Raw genomic sequence first — 20,829 nt, 5'->3', positions numbered from 1 at the left:
TGCAGCAACAGCAGATATAAGAGACTCCTGAGATTAGAGGCAAAACCAACCAGCCAGGTGTCGATTATTCATTTCCCTCACATGCACTCCCCAAGGCCTAACAACGACAGAGTTCATTAATGCAGGATGTCCGAAAGCAACACCATACCGAAAAAACAGTCCAAAATGTCCTTCCAGGCTGAAGTCTGGGGAGCGAAAGATTTAAGATAAAGATTTGAACACCAGTCTCACCTGGCACACACAAGCTCTCTTCATTTAGAACACATCTTGTTAACAGTTTCAGTTCGGACACAATGATTTTAGTTTCGAAGCACTTTTAGCACACTTGCTTCAAGGAAAAAGTGCAGGAAGAACTACTGCACATCTCCAGACATCTGATGGATTTTTTACTACAGTGTGATGAATTCCACACTCAACCCTGGTTTGACAGATGACAGTTTTTATGCTAAGGAGATGTTTCATTATCCAAAAGAATACATTCACATCCCACTTACACAAAAGTCAGTTACCACAAGTTGGTTTATAAAACAGTCACAGGATTTATTGAGATAAATACAAATAGAAAGTTACATAGATCCTCTATTCTGACAAATGAATGACACTTCCAGAGTGTCCCCCCCTTAATCGGGTTCTAAACAACACTGTGTGCAGACAGAACCGCCACTGGGGCAGCACCCCGACTGGTGCCAATGTATGTCACACACGAGGTACCAGCAAGTCTGAATTCTAAGCAACATGACTAACATGCTTTGGATTACAAGTGCTTGATAATTTCCTACAGTATCCAAGCAATATTGCACCCACTAACGTTATTTTCATGTTCCTTAGCTAGAAAGGTTTTAAAAGTGATATTCTTACTGCTGTTGTGCAAGTGGATCAACTACCCAACTTTGCTCCATGTGGCTTTTAAAATACATCTTCTTGCATAATTTAAACAACCCAGAGAATTGTACGTGAACACACCGCTTTACTCATCATTGCATACATTTGTCTAGTACAAGACGTAAAGTGCGGTCTTTAGTCATGCTGAAATCATTTCTAGTTTAAAACTAAAACAAAAAAGACAAACCTTGTAGAGGGTACATCTGTTTTATAGACCTGCACATTGACTACAAAAAAAACCCCACCCCAAAACTACGATGTCCCCCATTAGTGCATGCAACTGTAGAGTTCTAACAAAAGTTTTCAAACGATCTACTGAAATCATGTCATTTAAAACAGACATGATTTCTGCAGCCAGAGAGGTACCAAAATATTGTTAAAACTCAAGAACTTTGTTTAGCCTTTTAGTAAACTTTTATAGCTGGTGGCTTACTGTTTACACATGTCCTAATTAAAAAAATCTTAGTGAACACTAACCAAACATGCTAAAACATATGGAAGCTTGTGTTTTCCAGTGGATTATTGCAAGTAAAGGTAACTATTTAAGATAATCTGACAAACAAAAACCTGGGTTGGGTTAATGTTCAAAGTATTTAATTTATATACAGTACATTTCAAACATACTTACATATACACACACTTAAAAAAATTTGTTCAGTGCTGAGAAATTTAATGAACTGATAATAAAAAACAGAAGTAAAACCTTGTCAGAAAGGCCTTAGAAAATCTGAACTGTTAGAAAATACCAGTATAATGCCAGCATTAGAAAAAGATATTAGAACTAGAAAAAATTAACTTGAGGGGTCTTTTTGTTAAGAAACTGCAATCATAAAAAGTCTGTACTGAAGAAGCATTTGTTTTAAATTATAAAAAAATTGTAAAAAATTAAATGTAGAACATTGCAGAGTTTACACTGTTTGCTGTAACAGCAGTGGTATATTTCTGCCTGCAACTTCCAAAAAGCATTTTGTGATCTCACAAGAAAACAATTTATTACAAATACTGTACACATTATAATACAAGACTAGTTAAAAATATTAGCTTTATAATTTTTCAAACTGGTCGGAAGCTATCCAATTTTATTAACAGACCTGTGTTCTCTCTGTATATTCTTTCTTTCTGCCTTCCGAAACACCTGTTTAAATGCACCGAAGATATTCTACTTATGCTTAAGGATCTCAGTAACCTTCATTTGTTGTTTGCCCCAAACCTTACCATACAATCAACAGAAGTTATAGAGCAAACTGTGTTACCACCTTTCCCCTGAACATTTATTATTTGGGTTTTTTTGAGAATTTAGAGGTCCTTCATTTCTTAGGAACAAAGCAGCAGGCTGTTTGGGATTTGAATGTTGGACCAGCTAAAAAGTGTTTTTTAAATGAGGTGTGTATCTAAAACAAACAAACAAAAAAGTAAGTCTGTAAAATTCTGTAATACCCTTCTACAGACACAGCCTGTGTTGCAGGAACTGAATCCCTTACATGAAGTGAACTTTGCTAGGGCCGAACGAGTAATTTTCAGTTTGGCAAATTTACAGTCTACCTACCACTACCAGAGCCAGCAGTAACGAAAACAGACATGTTAACACCTGTAATGGTATAGCTCAGAAATAACAAATTAATAGAAAAGTCACAATATACAAAGAATCTTGAGCTCTCTGTGCTTTGAAAAATATCACATTAGATTGGGTAAAAATGAACCATGCCTTAATTCTAGCTGAGTAACTACTTTATAAAATGAAATTATTTGAGCTTTTTTCCACAGATACAGAATTAAGTTCTTCATCGTTTGTTAAAATTCAAAACTATTCACATATATACACTTTTTTCGCCCTGTTAAAATGCAATACTCTAAACAATACAAAAACTACAATAAAAGTGAGAAAAGAATATCTTCATGTAAGTTTTAAGATCTAGAAACAGTTTTAAGCTGTAGCAGACTACTCTACTACTGGAAATGTTTTGTTAAAAAATGAAATATGAATTCCAATTACACTGAAACACTGAGTATGGTGTAAAACTTCACATACAATACTTAACTGCAGGCGAGATCAGAGTTATCACCCACATTTACAAAGAAAAAACCAAAGGGAATTACTCATGCAGATCAGACAAATACACAGCTGTAGATGAAGCGTGGTCATGAAACATCGTAACATTTCTCAATAGACTCCTTCGAGCTCAAGTAGATAACAAAAATCTTCTTATTTGTCCCCATTATTCATACCAACAGCAAACATAAGGTGAATAACCATTTTGATGTTCAGCTTTTACTGCAGAAGAATGCGTTAGTTTTGTTTTTCAATGGTAGTACTGTCCATGTTACCCTGTTTTAGTTTTATGGTGGCAAAGAAGGACACATCTTGATCTCTGTCAGATTGCAGGGCTAGAATGGTCTCTTCTGCAGCTTCTAGATGAGGATTGCCAACACTTTTAAAATAAGCTAGAATAAGGGGAGAAAAAGACAATTTTAGTCAAAGACAAAAGAATAAGTCTTAGGGTATGAGTAGTGCAGAAATACTGAGGATGCCAAAAACATCTGGGGTAGCTCATCTGATTTATAGGCTCCTTAGAGAAACTACAGCAAGCTAAGGAAGCTGACAGAGAAAGAGAAATATGCTGCTTCTAACCCACCTTATAAAGGTACTTAAGTATTTCTATGATAAATACTTTTTGTTGAGCCCTAAATAGAAATGTATCAACAAATAAAGGCAAGCTTAGAAAGCTGCCACTGTACAATGCATTACAAAACATTCTCCATGCTTTATTCTGGGAAAAAAAAAAGATAGGAAAGGAGATTCTGTGCATCTTCCTTTGAATAACCACAGATCAGCTGATGTTTTTTGTTTTTAAGGAATTGTAATACAGGAAACTGCAGCAGCACACAAAATGACATTCTTTTCTAGTACAACTGTTAGCTTAAGACTAAAATGACAAAGCAAACCATTTCAAAAAAAGGTTTACCGCTGCGTCTGAAGGACCCCAAAGACGACTACTTCGTTAACAAAGGTTTGAAATAGATCAAAAGAATCTAATGTGGTGTTTAAGAAAAACGTGTTTGCCATACACATACGGAGAATAACCGCCTGCAGCAGCACCCCCCGACTGCACCACTTCCCGCTACAAACAATGACGCAACTGCCCTCTAGCGGACGAAATAGGACATTTGTCAGACCGTCGACGCCAGGTTCAGGCCCTTCAGGGACGATGATCAAACCTTCTAAGACCGAAAAGCCACTACAGCACACGTTCCTAAGTCTATATTCCTACATCTGAATTTAAATGCCGTATCCCAGACTACAGTGTGTAATTCTGCTTTCAGTGTAAACAGAACCAAACAGCCCTTTACCAGTTAAGCAAATTTATAAACAACTGCACTGGCAGAGGAAAGACAGCATTCACGAGACTTTGGTCTTTCAAAGGAAATTAATGACCACACCTTTCTCCAGTAACGTCTGCCTTAGAGCCTTGGCGAGCAGAACCCTTACGTTTGGCACAGGATCTGAAGCAAGACTTAAAAGACTGGGGAGTAAGTGTTCCACGAACTGGTCGACAGGCATACATTCTTCTTCTACTACGGCCTACAGGACAAACACAGAACATGAGAAAGCAAGATTTATGTTAAAAATACACTATTTGCCATTCCTCTCCATCTCACCCTTAATTTGGCCTATTAAAAAAAGTCACTGCTTAACCCTGAACAAATACACCCTATGCTGGCGAAATAAGTACAGCCTTCAAAATACTGGTATGAAAACAACTCTTACCATTCTAAAGTTCATCTGAAGATGACCCAACAAGAGCAGATAACTTTCTTTCAACTATATTTTAGAAAATACTGCTCTCTTGCCTCTCATCATCCTTTTGCCTTTCAATATTCAACCCTTGCTCCTCACTGCTAGGGAAGTAAGCATTTTTGGTTTGGAGGCGAGTAGGTAAGCGGAAACAAAGAGGGAAACAGTTCCTGGCATCTAGCACCCATTGGTAGTTTGAACAGCTCTTGTGACATGCTAGTATAAAGGCTCAAGTACTACAAAACGCATCTCAGTTTAGGACTTAATTCTTGACTTTGCTACTGGGATACCAGAATGTACCAGGATTGGCTATTTCAGCCGGAGGCACAAAACAAAACAAGGGCCACAGCTTCGAAACTGGATAGCCGTATGCTACTAACTGAGACCAGACCAACTCTGCCACTGTCTTTTGCCAACCCACAGAATCACAGAACCCAGAGAATGAAAAAAATTCTGGAGTCCAAATTTCAGTTCTGCCCACATTGCTGGAAAGCCTCAAGCTGGCTCCAAATTAAAAGTACACATAGAAACAACAGAGAGCGAACACTCCAACCTGACAAATGAAGGCAAAAGCTTGTCTTCCAACCCACTTGGAGCAGTGACGAAACCGCACTACAAGTTCATTAATGAAATTTAATCCCAGTGCATTTGCATTGTTTGCATAGAACTTCTGTAGTATTGCTACAACCTGTGAAGCAAAGGAAGGGGAAAGGGGAAAAGGAAGAGATGCAACTTAACTTGTAGCCCTTAAAGTTAAAAAAGCGTAATTTCATTTGAATCCTACAAAGGGACACCAAAACCTGTATTCAGTGTGATCAGCTGTGCTTGCAGAATTTATTAAGTTACTGTGCTTTTTTTGGAGAAAAGAAAGCATGAGCTTAAAAAAAGCTGTTTGTTCAGGTCAAACAAAAAACACTGAAAGAAATTAAAACAACCATTAATGCCCCTTTCCATGGTGCCATGAAGAAAAAGAAGAAAGTGAAGGCATCTTTCTACTCATTCAGGACATCTATGGGACGATGGCATTATCATGAAGTTTGTAACAAATTAAATCAACTTTAAGGAAAGATCAGTGATTTTTATTTTTTTTTTTCCTCCCAGAACTGGGGGAAGGTCTCCCAAATCTTCTATATCCTGGTTTTCATCCAGTTGAAAACACATTTATCATTCACATACAAACAACAGAGAAAGATTTTACTATCTGTGGAAGTCTGACAACTCAAAATATTTTATAAAGTTTTCATTTCACTTTTTTCCATATTGTTTACCATGTTTATCAAAACATGTCTGTGTTCACCCTACTTGTCTGAAAGAAAACCAAGTAATTTCAGGTATCCCTCTCAAAGATCATTTTCCTCCTCTGCTGCCAGGAAGTGAACTAAATCCCCTACCAGTTTGAAGGAGATCCACCGAACTTCTGAAACTTTATCGGAGCAGAGAGTTAGTGCAATATGTCTTAAGTAGTCATAGACATCATTGGGATTGTAGAGTTCCAGTATCAGGATCAGCTGCCTGAAACACAAAGAAAGTGATTAACTCTAGCAAGTGCAACACTAACCTGCTCCAATTGTACCATCTGTTAAATATAAGGAAGGATCATTTGGAGCCTCAAAAATACCACGGTTGTTACAAAGCACTTGAACAGTTTGTTCTTCTCTTTACTTTATAAAGGTGCATACACATACACATATAAGAGGTACATGCTTTAATCCATCAAGGAGTGCAAGAGAAACTTTTATCTAAACTAGATGTACCAATGAATCAACACTATCCCAAATAATAACAAAAGCTACAAACAGAAGTACAACAAGAAGTTCCTTTGCAACATCAGACCAATATCCTGTACATTCTTCCGAAGTAAAAGTGATTGATTTACTTCCGTGTAGAAATCTGGATTTCAGAAAATGGTTTCTATCTCAGAACTGCACAGAACTCACTCTAGCCACACCACTGCCAGCAAGTTACCAGCAGCTGTGCACAAACCAACAGCTCTCCACTAGATGTCAGGGAACCACTGTACAACACTCTTGCACAGGAGTGAGATTTAGTTTGTTGTGCCAAACTACAGAGGGAGAATAAAACCTCAATAGCCCAAACAAAACAATGAGATAAATGTGAAGGTCAGATTTTAACTGCAAGCTATGCCTATGGAACATTCTTTGGGTGCTTCAAGTATCAACAGGGCTTGCAGAAAAAGAATTGTGGGATGTTACTGTCTCCATTACAGACCCAGTCACATGTAAATACCAAATGAATAAACTACTTTAAGAACTGTTTTTTCTTTCATACACATTAGAAAAATGACTTTGCACATACATTTCACACATTAGAAAAATGACTTTGCACATACATTTCACTCATTTTTACAAGGCAGTCCAGAACTGAATAAAATCTGAAATGTCACTGAATAGTATCCATCAGATTGTCATATTTCATAAACCGCAAGTGAACCAAATCGCCATTTTTGTATAATCACAGACATTTAAGTTTCAGTCATGCTTGATTACAACACAACTTGCCAAAAAACCCGCCCAAAAACCCCAAAAAACCCAAACCAACCCCAACAGCCAGTAGCTTTTAAGTTCAGTTCCTTAATAAAAAATGGTTGTAATCTTTTAGCTCCTAATTAGGGTGTGCTAACTTCTGAATGCAATTATCTATTTCCAAGTTAGTAACGTAGATTGAAAAATCAGAAGTTAACAAAATTACATACTCTGCCAGCTCGTAACGAAACCTCCAGTTCCTGCTGTTATCAGTCACCACAAATTCTTGAAGTTGGTAAAGATACTCTCGCCTTTTGTCTGCATGAAGTAACTAAGGAAAAAACATTACTAGTATAAAACTGATAGAATTCAGTACTTGCAGTTCTCTGGTGTATTACTCTATTCATACTTAAGTGCATTTTCCTACTTGAAAGCAAGTGATCATTTACAAGATGCTTACTAAAAATTGTGCACAACCTGCCGAGTGCCTGGACACACAAGACTGACATCCGAAAAAGTACATTTAAGTCATCACTTCTGCAAGGATACCTGTTCAAAGCACCATCTCTGGACATAAGACTGAGCAAACAAAAACTAAGGATTTGTCTTTATTATGCAGCAGCCCACCAGGATCTGTTCTCTTCTCTCCCAACACCAAACACAAATCGCTAATGGTCCAACTTCCCAGCTGGACTGCACAAAATACTAATTGCTTTACAACAGCTAGGAGGATTTACAACCACATTTACAAAGGGTTTTAGTTGTGATATTTTGTTGGGATATGAGACAGAAGTGAGGGACCTTAAAAAAGCACCAAGACACACACACACACAAAATGGCAGTATCGCACAAAATGAAACATGTAACTAGGTACTGATACCTGCACATCTCATTAAAAACTCTCTTAATACAATTGGAAGTCAGAAAAAATTTTACCTTGAGAAATTAAGTTACACATCCTACCTTTAGAAAGTCATACAGGTGTTTAAGGACACCAATACGCACTTCATCCAGATCTTTCAAGAATCCATTGAAAATTGGCACCAGATCAGCAGCTGTTAGCTGATCTCCCAGAATAACTGCTAGTTCATGTATGGAGAAAGCTAGCGTCCGACGTACCTTCCACTGCAAACAGTTTAAGAAGTGAACTAGATTAGGCACCGTAACTAAAATAAAGAAGCTTTTGAATTACACCTATGTGAGGATTGAGAGAGCAGAAGAAACAGGGCTAGGCAAACAACAGTAGAAAACGTTAATCGTATTTACGAAAATTCTAGATTTAAATCAGACTTATGTTTTTAGTGCACATTTAATCCCTTATAGGAAAGTATACAATGTTATAACTTCAGTACAACAAACCGAACAGAAAAGCTACTCAAAATTCTGATTTATCATTAAAAATTTTTTTTTTTACCTGTACATCTGAGGCCAGCGTCTCGTATGTATCTTTCAGGCAGTGCCAGTTCTGCCTGCCCAGCGTTAAGGCCACCCCAGGAAGACTATATGCACAGTGTTTGGCTATTTCAGTATCAACAGTCTGGGCTCGAGCCGGGTCAGTCATTGACAAGTACTGGTCTAATAAAGGTTGAGGTATGATATCCTATAGATAGAGACAGCACATCAGCAACATGCACTTAAATTTAAGATCAGAAAGAAAACACACCTGTTGTGCTAGAGTATTCTCTTGCTACCAACCAGCTAGCAGCAAAACACTAACAGTGGCAAGACGCCCCTTTTGTGGGCTAGCTTTACAAAGTGTAAATGACCCCTATAGTTATTTGTCCTGTCATTAGGACAGAGCAGTCAGCAATGAACAGTAAGTACTATTTTATCAACATGTTGCATCAAACCAAACTGAAAATTTCTTTTTTCCTGAAGAGAAACAGTAAATCCAGTGACAAAACAGTCTAGTCGGTGCCTACCTTGGTTGCATAGATAGCCTCTAAGGCACCAAAACCACAAAATTTTTCTAGCTTTCCAATTTAAAAATAGGGTTCTCCTCAAATGCCCAGAGCATTTCTTCACATTCTGCAACTGATCAATTGCAAAAGCTATCACTGTATTAAGGATAAGATGAACTGTATCCAGTACTCCACTAAAGTAGTTAGATGCTATTTTAATCACCTGTAATTTTGACTTGTCATCTTCAAATGGTGGATTATTTTCTTGCTCTTTCTTTAAAAATACACTGGTTCCTCTGTGTTGTTCCTCTGAGTCCTGTAAAAGGACATACTAGCTAATGAAATGAATTAGACTTACTGCTGTTTGGGATATTTCAAAGCATCACACTACAGAACAATGCAATTCAGATACAGAATAGCCTTTTACAGACAAAACCTTTACCTTTTACCTTTACAGGCAAAGCCTTATTCGATGTGTTTATTCAAGTACAAAAAGACAACTGAGTTGTACACTAAGGCAAACACTATTAAGACCATAGCAGCAACAAGGGGAACAGTAGTCAGATTTACTACTTTAAAAAAAGCAATCTAATTTAAAACAATAAACCCAATATTCATACAGGTTTTGGATGGTTACTTTTACTATACTCTTAAAGTATGAACTTAAATTATATTAAACAAGACAGCTTAGCAGTTGCTCCAAGTCAGTCAATACCTTTACTCATGAGCTTTACTCATTTTAGAACATACTGCTGGAAACTCCCAAGCCTCTCAAATTATGAAGCATACACCCTCTCCCCAAATACCATAAAACACCCTCAAATGAATTAAAAGCTTTAAAAGACCAAAAACATACAAAGTTCAAAAGTTCACACAGTATTTTACATTTTTGTTCATACAGGTTTTGCGTGCAATTTTTTTTCATAGACAAGGAGAGTTTTTCTTCATATTTCCCAATTAGCTCCAACAACATTAAATACTGAGCAAACAATTCTTTTCACTCCTATCTGTACATTATAATCAAGAAATAGTAACTAGGGATCGTGTATGTGTCACCACCTGATTCAGCTTCCTGTCTGGAGATAAAAGACTAATTTTAGATTCATTACAGGAAGAGGTGAAACTGTACTTTGTACATTTCATCTGAAAAAAACTACAAGGCTGCTGCAAAACTTTAACTCTTAGGCAATTTGTGGGCAAACAAAAACTATTGAGGGCTATTATTTCTCTTTTTTAATTAAAATACATAGTATATGATAGTTATGGTGTAGTAATGTCCAAAGGCTTTAGATCAGAAGTGGGTCAATTATGCCAGGGACTACATGAACACACACACTACCTGAGCTGGTAAGAATTCGTGTCAGACGTGGAGCACAATGCATACTTACTGTGCTTTTCAGTATACGGGTGGTAGACTGGTCACTGATGTTATCCTGGGAGGCAGGGGATGAAGGAGTGTCCTCCTCCACCTGGCCACAGGTAGCATCTGAAACAGCTGTTTCGTCTGAAATAGTTTTGTTCTGAAGTTTGCCACTGCTTTCTTCCATTTTCTTGGTCTCATAGTCACCAACAGAATCAAACTGAGCAGCTTTGAGAGCAGCAGACAACACTTGGACCTGAGCTGTATAAAGGAAAAGATGCCTACTTAGTCTCCCTTCTACACTTAAAAGCATTGAACTTGTAATTAGTTAATCTGAAAAAAAGCCCAGTCTGAGCTGCACAGAAATGGTATATTAGCAAAACATTTGTTCTTTGAAAGGAAAGGCCCATTACTCTTCCACAAAACCATCACAAATTAAAAGCAATGATTTGGATGTATTAACATTTTCAGCAGAAGCATTCCACCAATTTCTACCACTGAAAGATACTTCTAATAATCCCCTGTAATGAGGTATCACAGCATACTGGCTCACCTCCCATTCTTCATACATTTTAATACAAATTCTTTTGTTATATTCTTTAATTGATCCAACTGCTTGGAAAAGGCATCAATACACATTTAAAACATTTCTGAGAAAAACTTTATCCAGAGGAGGGAATTAGTCAAATCATCTCTGAACCATTTTGCAGTAGACAGGAAAGAAAAGGTCAGGTTTACCAACCTTTATCACCAATAAAGTTAGGATAAACTGTATTTGCACATTATGATACATTGCTGCTAGGAACTAAGTTACTAAGAATTCAGAATGCAGAAACTTTGAGATAGCTACATCTGCACAAGCCTACAGCAAGTACTGTCTTAAGATGAAACATCAGAGCATACTTTAAAGGTGAAGAATACCAACATACTTTGGAAATAAGGAGAACAGGCAACTTAAAAAGGCAGAAGAATGTATCACAGGCATATTTATGAGTGGCTTAGCAGTTAGAGCAGGAGGGAAAACAGAAACTAACATGCACATCTCCTTACTCTGAGAAAGGAAGCAAGGCTGTTCAGCTAAAGTCATAATAAAGGGGGGGTGTGGTGTGGAAGCCTTCTTGTTTTCTCCCATGCCTCTCCACACCCCTCATTTCTCACTGTATAGCTGTCAAGCTAACATCTCTCCATTTGTCTTAGTTCTGCATAATTTTTTTTTCTTTTCCTTTTGCTTTTACTATCTGCCCCTTCCTTCTGAAACTCATTTACACTTTCTTCTTTCATTTGTTCATTTCAATTTCCACTTTTTCCTTTACTGCTTTAAATCCTAATTTTTTCACCTCTTCCTCTTTTAAATCTTTACCTTTCTTTCTGATCCTTTGCCTCTCACACGTGAAGAATTTTTTATTTTCCTGGTACCCTTCTGAATAGCCATAGGGAGTCATCTAAATATGCCACACTGCCAGTCGGCTTACTACTCACTGCTACTACAGCAAGGAATCCAAATGATGCTGCAGTTCCTGCAGATGTGACTTTGCACGCAGAGAAGGGATGAATAAACAGGCAGATGAAAACTGTTAATTCACTAGAGAGTACTCAAGAGTCTTAGTGGAACAAAAAACTAAGTTGACTATGGAAGAGAGGCTTGTCAAGAGGGAGTTGGCCCAGGAAACACATATGCATCCCACTGTCAGGCTATCAATACTTCAGTATGTTCATCAATGAGCTTGTATGGAAAGGCTAAGGAAAGATGACTTGAGATTAGGGCCATTCTTACTCAACCAAATATTAGACGTATTCAGCTTGTAACAGGTAGCTCTGTCCCTAAAACCACATTACTTAGTTACAGTACTTAAAGACAGTTTTAACGAATTTCAACAAGCTCTTTTCCCTTTTGTAATTAGATCCAATTTATTTCTCATGCGAACAGGAGCTAGAAACACTTCCCCAGCTGCTCTAGAAATAACTCCGGTCTTGTGAAAAAGGCTGTTGCATAACTTTCTACTATAATTTACTACTCAATGAAGTCTCATCACCTTATGAATACCAAGCCAATTAAAACGCAGTCAAGGGTTTTGTAAAGGCCAAGAGAAAACCTGCTCAGAGAAAACATGATTTTACTGTTACAGAGTCTCACCTTGAACATCTGGATCATCTATGTGCTCCTGTAAGCTTTCTAGAACTTTTTTTATTTCACTACTAGCAACACAGTTATTACATGGCACAGAGCAGCTATCTTTGTGCTTTTCAGTCTTGAACTGAAGCAGCTCCAGATCCTGACTTATATCAGGCAGAGGAGGGCGCCAGTATAGAAAAGTATTAAATACGTCCTCAGCAGACTGTAGCCTTGAGCTCGTTCCAGGAAAACTGCTGTCCTTAGTGACTTCTATGACACCAGCAGCAACTTTGTCACCCTGAGACAATCGAGACACGTCTTCTCCAGGACTGGTACAATAATCTGAACTTTCTTCCCGTGTATCTTTATTTAGGCTTTCAAGTGAGAGCTTTGTATTAACTTCAGCTGAAGTCTCCTCAGTTGATGATTCTGGTTTGATTTCCATTGGTTGTTCTGAACTGGTAACAGACACACAGTTATCCAAATAAAACTTAAACTACTCTGTAACAATACTTTTCAGTTAAATACTTCATAAAAGACAGCATCAACTACAGAAGCTTATTTTCTCTGCAGAAAGACAGAATTTATGTTACCACTATGCTTTACTTCACCAGTTTTCCCTTTACCATCCTGTGAAGCCATCAAAGTGAATTTTTCATAATGTGGCTTCCCTCAAATAGACACACGCGTGACCTCACTCTTTATACCTTTTCTGGAACTATACTCTCAAGTTGAGATTTTTAGCCCTGAAGAGCAAGTAGAAGAATTATCTTTTCTCTTCCCCCTTCCACTACACAACATCTTTCCCATGATTTTACCTGGACAATGTAGCATTTGTATTGGAGGACATTAAAGTTATGTTGTTGCTTGGCTGGCAGGAATTGGAATTCACATCTTGTGTTGATGGTCGGATACTCAGTGTCCCATCTTCTCGAATGTAAAGACCAGCACTTGAAGGGTTTGCAAAGGTAGAGATAAATGGGCCAAGAGACTGGAAAGCAGCCTGACGAACCTGTGATAGTATAAAGACAACAGTCAGAATTCATGCAACTCCTACAGAGTTAATGCTGAAAAATAAAAATTTTGTTCAATTTTCTAGCAAGAACCAATTGGTTCTTACTATAACAGCTTCATTTAATACCAAATATAACCAATTATCTATTACCAAGTAAGCGATACCTAAGCAAACGGTGTTAGGGTATTAAGCACGTATCTACAATCATAGTAAGGAAATTTTTTTAAAAGTTTTAAGTTTGAAGGACGTCACTGTCTACTTCAACTAATACCTTTAACACAAGCAACCTATTCTCAGAAGAGTGTTTACACTTAGAAAAAAAACTGTTGACAGAAATTCTAAGTAGTAAGAGAGAGAGGAAAAATAAGATGCTATACTATCAGAGGGGATTAGATTTAGTAGATTAGAGTCTAATCTCAGAGAATTCAGTTTACAGAACTTTCACAGCACACTTCTGACTTGCCCATTATTTGTGTATGATCTGCCTGGGAATATGCATCAATTACAGAGTGAGTTACTTACCCATCTGCAAGTGTCACTAATAAGACTGATGAACAGTGGGGATAGTTTGCTTCTGCGAACTTCTGGGGATGTAGTATAAGACACTGCCATAAAGCATTCAGCACAAGCTTTTCTCATTCCCCAAACACTATCAGAACAGAGTTCAAAGAACTTGGGAATCTGCCAAAAATAAGCAAAACCAAGACTAATTAAAGACTAAACAAAGACTGCAGCAACTTACTGTCAAGGTATTTGTCTGGAAACTGGAGACAATGATAACTCAAGAGAGAATAAAAGAAATGAAGGATAAAAGAAACGGGGACAGGTTACAAACATATGTTCATTGAAGAAACTGGAAAAAACTATCTGTCTCCCATTTACTTCATTAGGATTTTATGTATAACTATATGCACTAGGAAATAATAGAAAGAATTATTAATAGCCTATTTTTCCTGAAATTGTAACTTGACTGATCATCTAGTTCAGGAAGAGTCAGTAATTCTGAAGTGTGTGTGTATATATATGCTGTCAATTACATTTTTTAAAGTGTTTTGCAAAACAAGAACTTCGCATTTCTATTCATTCACAGTTTTGCTATATAACTGCAGCCAAAGCCTTAGCCAAATCAATTTAAAAAAGTGCATGCACACTGATTAATTTACAGAGAAGATAATAAAAGAACTCATGATTAAACCTTTTGAACTGAGAAATACAAGTCTTGTAAATTGATTGATCTTTACATACCAGCAGTCTTTCTGTGGCTTCTTGCCCAACTGCATTACAAATGTCACCAAAATTAGCTGCACAAATCTAAGAAATAAAAAACATCATGAATAACATTCTGACTCTTTCAAGTGCATTAGTTTTATTATCAATTTCACCATGCGTTATTTATCCCATGTAACAACTGCACGTTTGACTATTCAAATTTCAGCCATGTAACTACATCCTGTAATATTAACTCATCCCTAAAAAAGACTCATTAGAGCAAGCTTCCATAAGCCACATGCCTTTGAAATCAATAGTAATAAAGGCTTCTGCATGAAAAGCATAATCTACTTCAGTAATCACTAAAAAGGACAATAAGCCGCCTTTAAAGTTTAAATTACTTGGAACAGCAGCTGTCAAAACCAAAGCAGACTAAAATATGATACAAGGGTCAGGACTTAGGTGTCCTGACAGAACTATCTTTGCAATGGCTGAGACTGGCTTAAGTACTTTGCTGAAGCAAAGTTTAATCAAGGTCTCAAGTTAGTGCCATTTACAGTACATTACAAATGCTATAATTAATCCAAGAGGGACATTCCCTCATGTTGGAAAAAGATTTTGCCAAAATCTGAAATCACTTAAGATAGGACTGTGTTAACATACAATTTATTCATTCTATATGCTTATTTAGAAGGCTCTAATGCAGCTCAAATTCCAACAAGTGCAGCTTATGTTAAGGACCAAGCTGAAGCTCTGCATGACCCTTAAGTCTACTCAAATATTTTAAGACTTTTTATGCTACAAGTTTCCTCTTGTACTCGACCATGAATTAAAATAAGTCTTACACTTTTGGGATTTCTCCTTTCAATAATACCAGATTTATTTATTTATTAATTATAAAAGGAAGGACATCTCAAATATTGATTACTTTTGAATTTCTGGCCTTGAAATAAGATGACAGAGATCAGGTAACTTGCTTGCATCCTATAACCAAGCACGGTGGCTTAAAAAAAGACTATGCAAAACTATTAAATGTGCAAGATCAGTTTAACTGCTACACCAAAGCTATTCACCAAGGACTGTTTTCCATTTCTTTACTGAACTACAGAAACTATAAACACGTCAAAAAATTAAAAATGCTCTTTCAGGCTCTTTCAAATTTCATTAGCTAAAGTTATGACTAAATTATTCAGGAAGGCATTTGAACAGCAACATACAAATCCATTTTTAAGTGGTTTAAGGTTGAAAACATACCAACCTTTCGGACTTGAAACAATTTCCCATCACTGCACAGTTCACAGAAACGAGGAAGCAGCATGTGCTCAACTGTTGTTCTGCTCAACATAGAAGCCATTTTACAGATTATCTACAGGAAGGGCATATGTGTAAGGAAAGGAAAATTATAAAGCTTGTAAGCACGGCCAAATATTCTTCCTAAACATTACTTCCGAGAGCAAGACAGCAACTACTATCAAATAGAATTAACTGCTATATATTATTCGTATTTTCATACGCCTGTTTTATGTGAAGCACAAATACAGTTTTTATTTAAAATCATTCTACACCACTGTGCCTGAACATAACATTTCCGCACATAATTCATTGTCTGGTTAAACAGACCTGGTTAAACAGATTTTTATTAATAAATGCATTTTCAAGGTGTTTTACAATGTGGCATACATTGATAATTTGTACGGATAAGACAAAAGTTCCATTGCACTAGCCAGCACACAAAATCACAAGCTTTAAGCATATTAGAAATATCTCAAGCTTAAGCATGCAAGTAAGCCTCTTGGCTTTAACAGGACTGTTCAGATACTTAAAAACAAGCACAGCCCCAGCTCATTACAAGCTCAGACAACATGATAAAATAAAAGTTTGCCATACAACAGGAGATTGAAAAGGGAGAGTAAGACAAACAAGTTATACATGTGAGCTAATGCACACTTTACAGGAATCATCCTCACAAATTTTAGGAGTTAACATCAAGCATAATTAAAGTTAGTAACATGCTTGGCAATTTAGCTTTCTCTGAGGAACTGTCAATTTCAACTACCCTTACAAACCATGTTTCTGCTTTGGATTGCATATTTCCTTTCAGCTCCCACTTTCTGGGATAACTTGCTGTAATTCTTATATTTGCAACAGTATAAAGGAGGGGGCTCCCATGCACCTTTCTACTCAACTGTTCTGCCTGCAGCACCAGGAGTTTAATGCTTAGAGACAAGTGCTGTCAGATTAACAGTACTCATCTTTATTTTTGTCTTTCCAAAATTATTGATGCTTTCTACCTCCACAAAAATAACCTTTATTCCTAGAAATGTTTGCCTTTGTAATAGAATGCTAAATAAGAAATAAGGAAGACACCATTCAAGGACTTTCCTATAAATTTTCAAACTCCTAAAAGGCATCTGGCACTTAAATGTCACCCTGGAAGAATGCCTAAGCAATATCCAATTCCCAAACAAGGAAGAGGAAAATCTAGCTGGTAAAACTATCTTAGAAGTCAAATATCAGTTATCCATGCTGAAATGTAATTACATACCAGCACTTTTCTGTGGAGTCAACTGATTTCTTGAGAGTGAACAGAGAATGTTTTTTTCAAAATGCTAAAAATTAAGATGAGGTCATCATTCATACTTTTACAACATTACTGTAAAACCCGGTAGAGCAAATGTAAGGAAACCATTGGAGAAGATAATGATCTTAACAAGAACTAAAACAAGGCCGCCAAGAATCAATGGCATTTTAAATTTATTTGGCTACCATTTTGACAATCGTTTAGCATCCTGAAGTATAAAGATGGCCTCTTTAAACCAAGCTTTTCAAAAATTCAGAATAAAAATTAAAGGTTTGTTATGTTAAACTAAAAAAATAAAATATGTTAATGAATAAATGCAAAAGGTTTGATTGGTTATTCTATTTAATGTCAGCACTATTGCTGGACCTCATCTTAATTACTGTAATAAATGAAAAGGAGTGGTAGTTCTTGTTAATACTCAATTCAAGTACTCAACACATCATCAATCATCTATAGGAAAAAGCCCCTCATCATTTTGGGAAAACAACTTCTGAGTTTGAAGATCTGATACTTTAAATTTTTAAGCATACAATAACATTCTTGTTCCCAATTACTGTAATGTATAGCTCAATTCTCAAGAAGCACTATTTCAAAAAGATTCCTCAAGCACTTCATTGACACAGAAGCCCAGATTCCTTCATCATACAAAAGGTACAGGACCTAGAGAAAGCTTACCCAAAGTACCTCTATACTTAGCCAAAGGCATTAATATATAGTACTCAGTAAAACAGTACTCAGGACAACCCTGCTTTCTTCTTGAATTCAGTTAAGATCATTTTTAACCTCTCAGTATGATGCATCAAGTCCTGACCCTGTTCAAATTCTTTGAAAATTCCCATTGTTTCAATGGTGCTCAACACTACAAATGACTAAGAAACCTACAGATTCAAGGCTTAACAGCTTAGCACACTTGAAGCTTCAACTGTATCACAACAGCGGTTTCTCACTTCACAAAAGAACGACTAACAAATAGAGAAGGAATAAACCAAACTGAAATAGTAATGGTATAGAAAGTTTAAGTTCAATGACTAATGTAAAGCTCTCAGGACACTAAGAATGCAAGTACAATTTTTATTTTCTGGGTTTTATGCTCATGAAAATCTCACACAAAGTTGTTACATTCTAAAAGAGCTTTACAGTAGCACTGCTAAAAGACAGAACAAAAGCGAGTGAAAAAGAAAAAAAATGTAAAGATGTAAGGTTTCTTCCACTTACATTCACGGCTTCTACCTTGTACTCATCATCACTGTCAGGAGCAGAGAGGTCTAACAGAATTGGACACACCTTATTTTCAACGTCATTCTGAGCAACCAGATCTTGTTCTAGCAGTATAAGCAGTGCTTCTTGACCTGCCTTTCTAACCTATTCATAGGAACAAAGAAGTACATAACTGTAAAAACAACATTTACTGGTATGAGAACCACAAAAGGTATGTTTTCAATGAACAGACAGGTACGAGTTAAGAAAAAAAACACAACAGAAAAAAACCTCTCAGTTTTAACAACAGAAGGAATTAATAATAAATACTGAAGTTTAATATAATCATTAGATGCCTTTTCATCAAATTCTGAGGAAAAGCCAAAAGATGAAGTAGAAGACAGGGCTTGTAAGTCATGACTCCTGTAACAGTGTCAACATGCTGCTAGGTAAATCCTCTAAGTTTCCCATTATCTGCCAAGTAAAGTATTTAAAAAAAAATGTACATTTTTTATATATATAAAATTTTCAGACCTCCCTAGAAACATGTGCTGAAACCAATAAACACAAAGCACTACATAAAAGCTAGATATCAATCAACTTGGACTTTCCTGTTATCTCTTCCTCATGCCTCAAATTCTGAACCACACAGAATTTTCCAACGATTCAACTCATGTAGTCTGTTTTTCCTACCTGATTGTTAACATCTGTGAGGTATCTCACGACTATGGGCATAAGGTATTCAAAAAATGCTGCTGGGAATTTTGGTCGACTTTCTTGCAAAAAAATGGCAATAGGAGGTATTTGTTCCATCAGCTCTGTACGTACAGTTGGTTCTAGTAATAAAAAGAAAGTCAAAACTACATCAGTAAATACAAAATTAAGATCAAGTAATTTAAACAAAAAAAATGCTACTTTTTTCTTAATGTTTCACAACAGAGGAAAATGAAAAGACTCAAAACATAAGAAATATCACCACTGAGACTGCCTGTTCTTAAAGGAAAGCTGAATAAAATACAACAGCCTTATATACATCATCACAGTCCAGAGACTTGGTATCAGTTCCCAAATAAATCAGATAAAATGAGAGCACTAGCTAGAAAATCCAATCACCATGAACATATGCACGTGAAGTATTAAAGCATCCAACTGTTCTGTGCCACATATACCACATACTCAGATGTAATGAACTCCTTGAAAATATTACTTTGGGCCTTATACTTAGTAAGAGGCTTTCATTTATACACCTACCACACAAAATACTCCAAAACCAGAAAATAATTAATCTTGTTTTCACTGACAGATATTGCTGTTAGATTATTTCGTTTCTTTAGTTCACTCATTGCCTTATCAAAATCAAAATTTATTGCCTTCTATATTGCAGCTTATGTAAAAATAAGTTACTAAAATTAAAAAAAAACCACAAAAAACAAAACACAAAAACCCCAACAACTTTCAAACCTGCATCTTCAGAGAGCCTGACCACTATTTCCATTACAGTCAGGAAGTCTTCTTCATTATTACTGAAATCTCGAAAGACATCCAAAAGACCTCTGGCAATAATTTGTCTGTGGAGTGAACAACATATTAATTGCCTTAATATCCTGCCAACGACCTGCAGATGGGATGCAAGGGAAACTTATCAAATGTAAATGGGCACCTTAAAAAAGATCACGTTCTTCTCTGAACACTCAGACATATCAGTTAAACAGTTTCTCCGTGTCCCAACAAAACTCCATCCCCAAAGATGGAGTTGAGAAATCTCCAACCAAGAATGAAAAACTCTTTTTATAGAAATGTTACATAAAGTTATTCAAACAGAAATAATATTAGGCATGCGCTTAGTAGAATGGTAACAGAAGTTATGACACCTTAACATCCACAATGCTATCAGACTCAGGTTATCATCAAGTGTAGCCGTTGTACCCTTACCTGTTAAATATGTTATCACTGAAGGCATATTTTTCTAGACGAGCCAGTGGAGTTAAATTATCCTGACCAGGAATATCCAAGAATGCCGTTATCCTCATGCTATCACAGTCTGGTCCATAATCTTCAAACCCAACTTGAAAGACAAGAAGAGTAACCCAAAAAAAATTAAAATTAGTCCAAGAGTCAGCAAGAGCTGTTACAGTGTAAAATACACTATACCAATAACTCTATTTCTTTTTGGAGCTATTCTTCAAAATAAAAGTATCAGTAAATCAATGGAAACAGGTTACAAAGAGATCTTAAGTTGTACCTAATCAAGTCAAGAGCAACACTTGCATATAGACCTGTAAATTCAAGCTTTGA

At 36.5% G+C, this 20,829-nt stretch overlaps 1 protein-coding gene across 1 annotated transcript; it reads right to left on the bottom strand.

Moving 5' to 3' along the window:
* Window positions 1-553: 553 nt before the first annotated feature.
* On the bottom strand, window positions 554-20,541 carry LOC104262185 (serine/threonine-protein phosphatase 4 regulatory subunit 1). Its single transcript, XM_059827196.1, has 17 exons — window positions 20,467-20,541; window positions 19,228-19,370; window positions 18,553-18,699; window positions 16,015-16,122; window positions 14,793-14,858; window positions 14,070-14,228; window positions 13,351-13,544; window positions 12,554-12,990; window positions 10,448-10,680; window positions 9,283-9,375; window positions 8,573-8,758; window positions 8,122-8,283; window positions 7,389-7,489; window positions 6,067-6,187; window positions 5,229-5,363; window positions 4,321-4,462; window positions 554-3,324 (listed from the first exon to the last, which is right to left on the bottom strand). Exons 1-17 carry the CDS (start codon window positions 20,492-20,494, stop codon window positions 3,170-3,172), a joined length of 2,610 nt encoding a protein of 869 aa, XP_059683179.1. The 5' UTR covers window positions 20,495-20,541; the 3' UTR covers window positions 554-3,169.
* Between the last annotated feature and the right edge of the window lie 288 nt (window positions 20,542-20,829).

Source organism: Gavia stellata, chromosome 20, assembly GCF_030936135.1.
Source record: "Gavia stellata isolate bGavSte3 chromosome 20, bGavSte3.hap2, whole genome shotgun sequence".
NCBI classification, from domain to species: Eukaryota; Metazoa; Chordata; class Aves; order Gaviiformes; family Gaviidae; genus Gavia; species Gavia stellata.
This window is presented reverse-complemented; position numbering and strand designations above follow the sequence as displayed.

Coding starts and splice junctions, on each gene's coding strand:
- LOC104262185 (XM_059827196.1), bottom strand. CDS start 20,494: ATGCCTTCAGTGATAACATATTTAACAG. Junction 9,376..10,447: donor CCCGTATACTGAAAAGCACA/GTAAGTATGCAT, acceptor GTCCTTTTACAG/GACTCAGAGGAACAACACAG. Junction 8,759..9,282: donor ATGACAAGTCAAAATTACAG/GTGATTAAAATA, acceptor CTCTATCTATAG/GATATCATACCTCAACCTTT.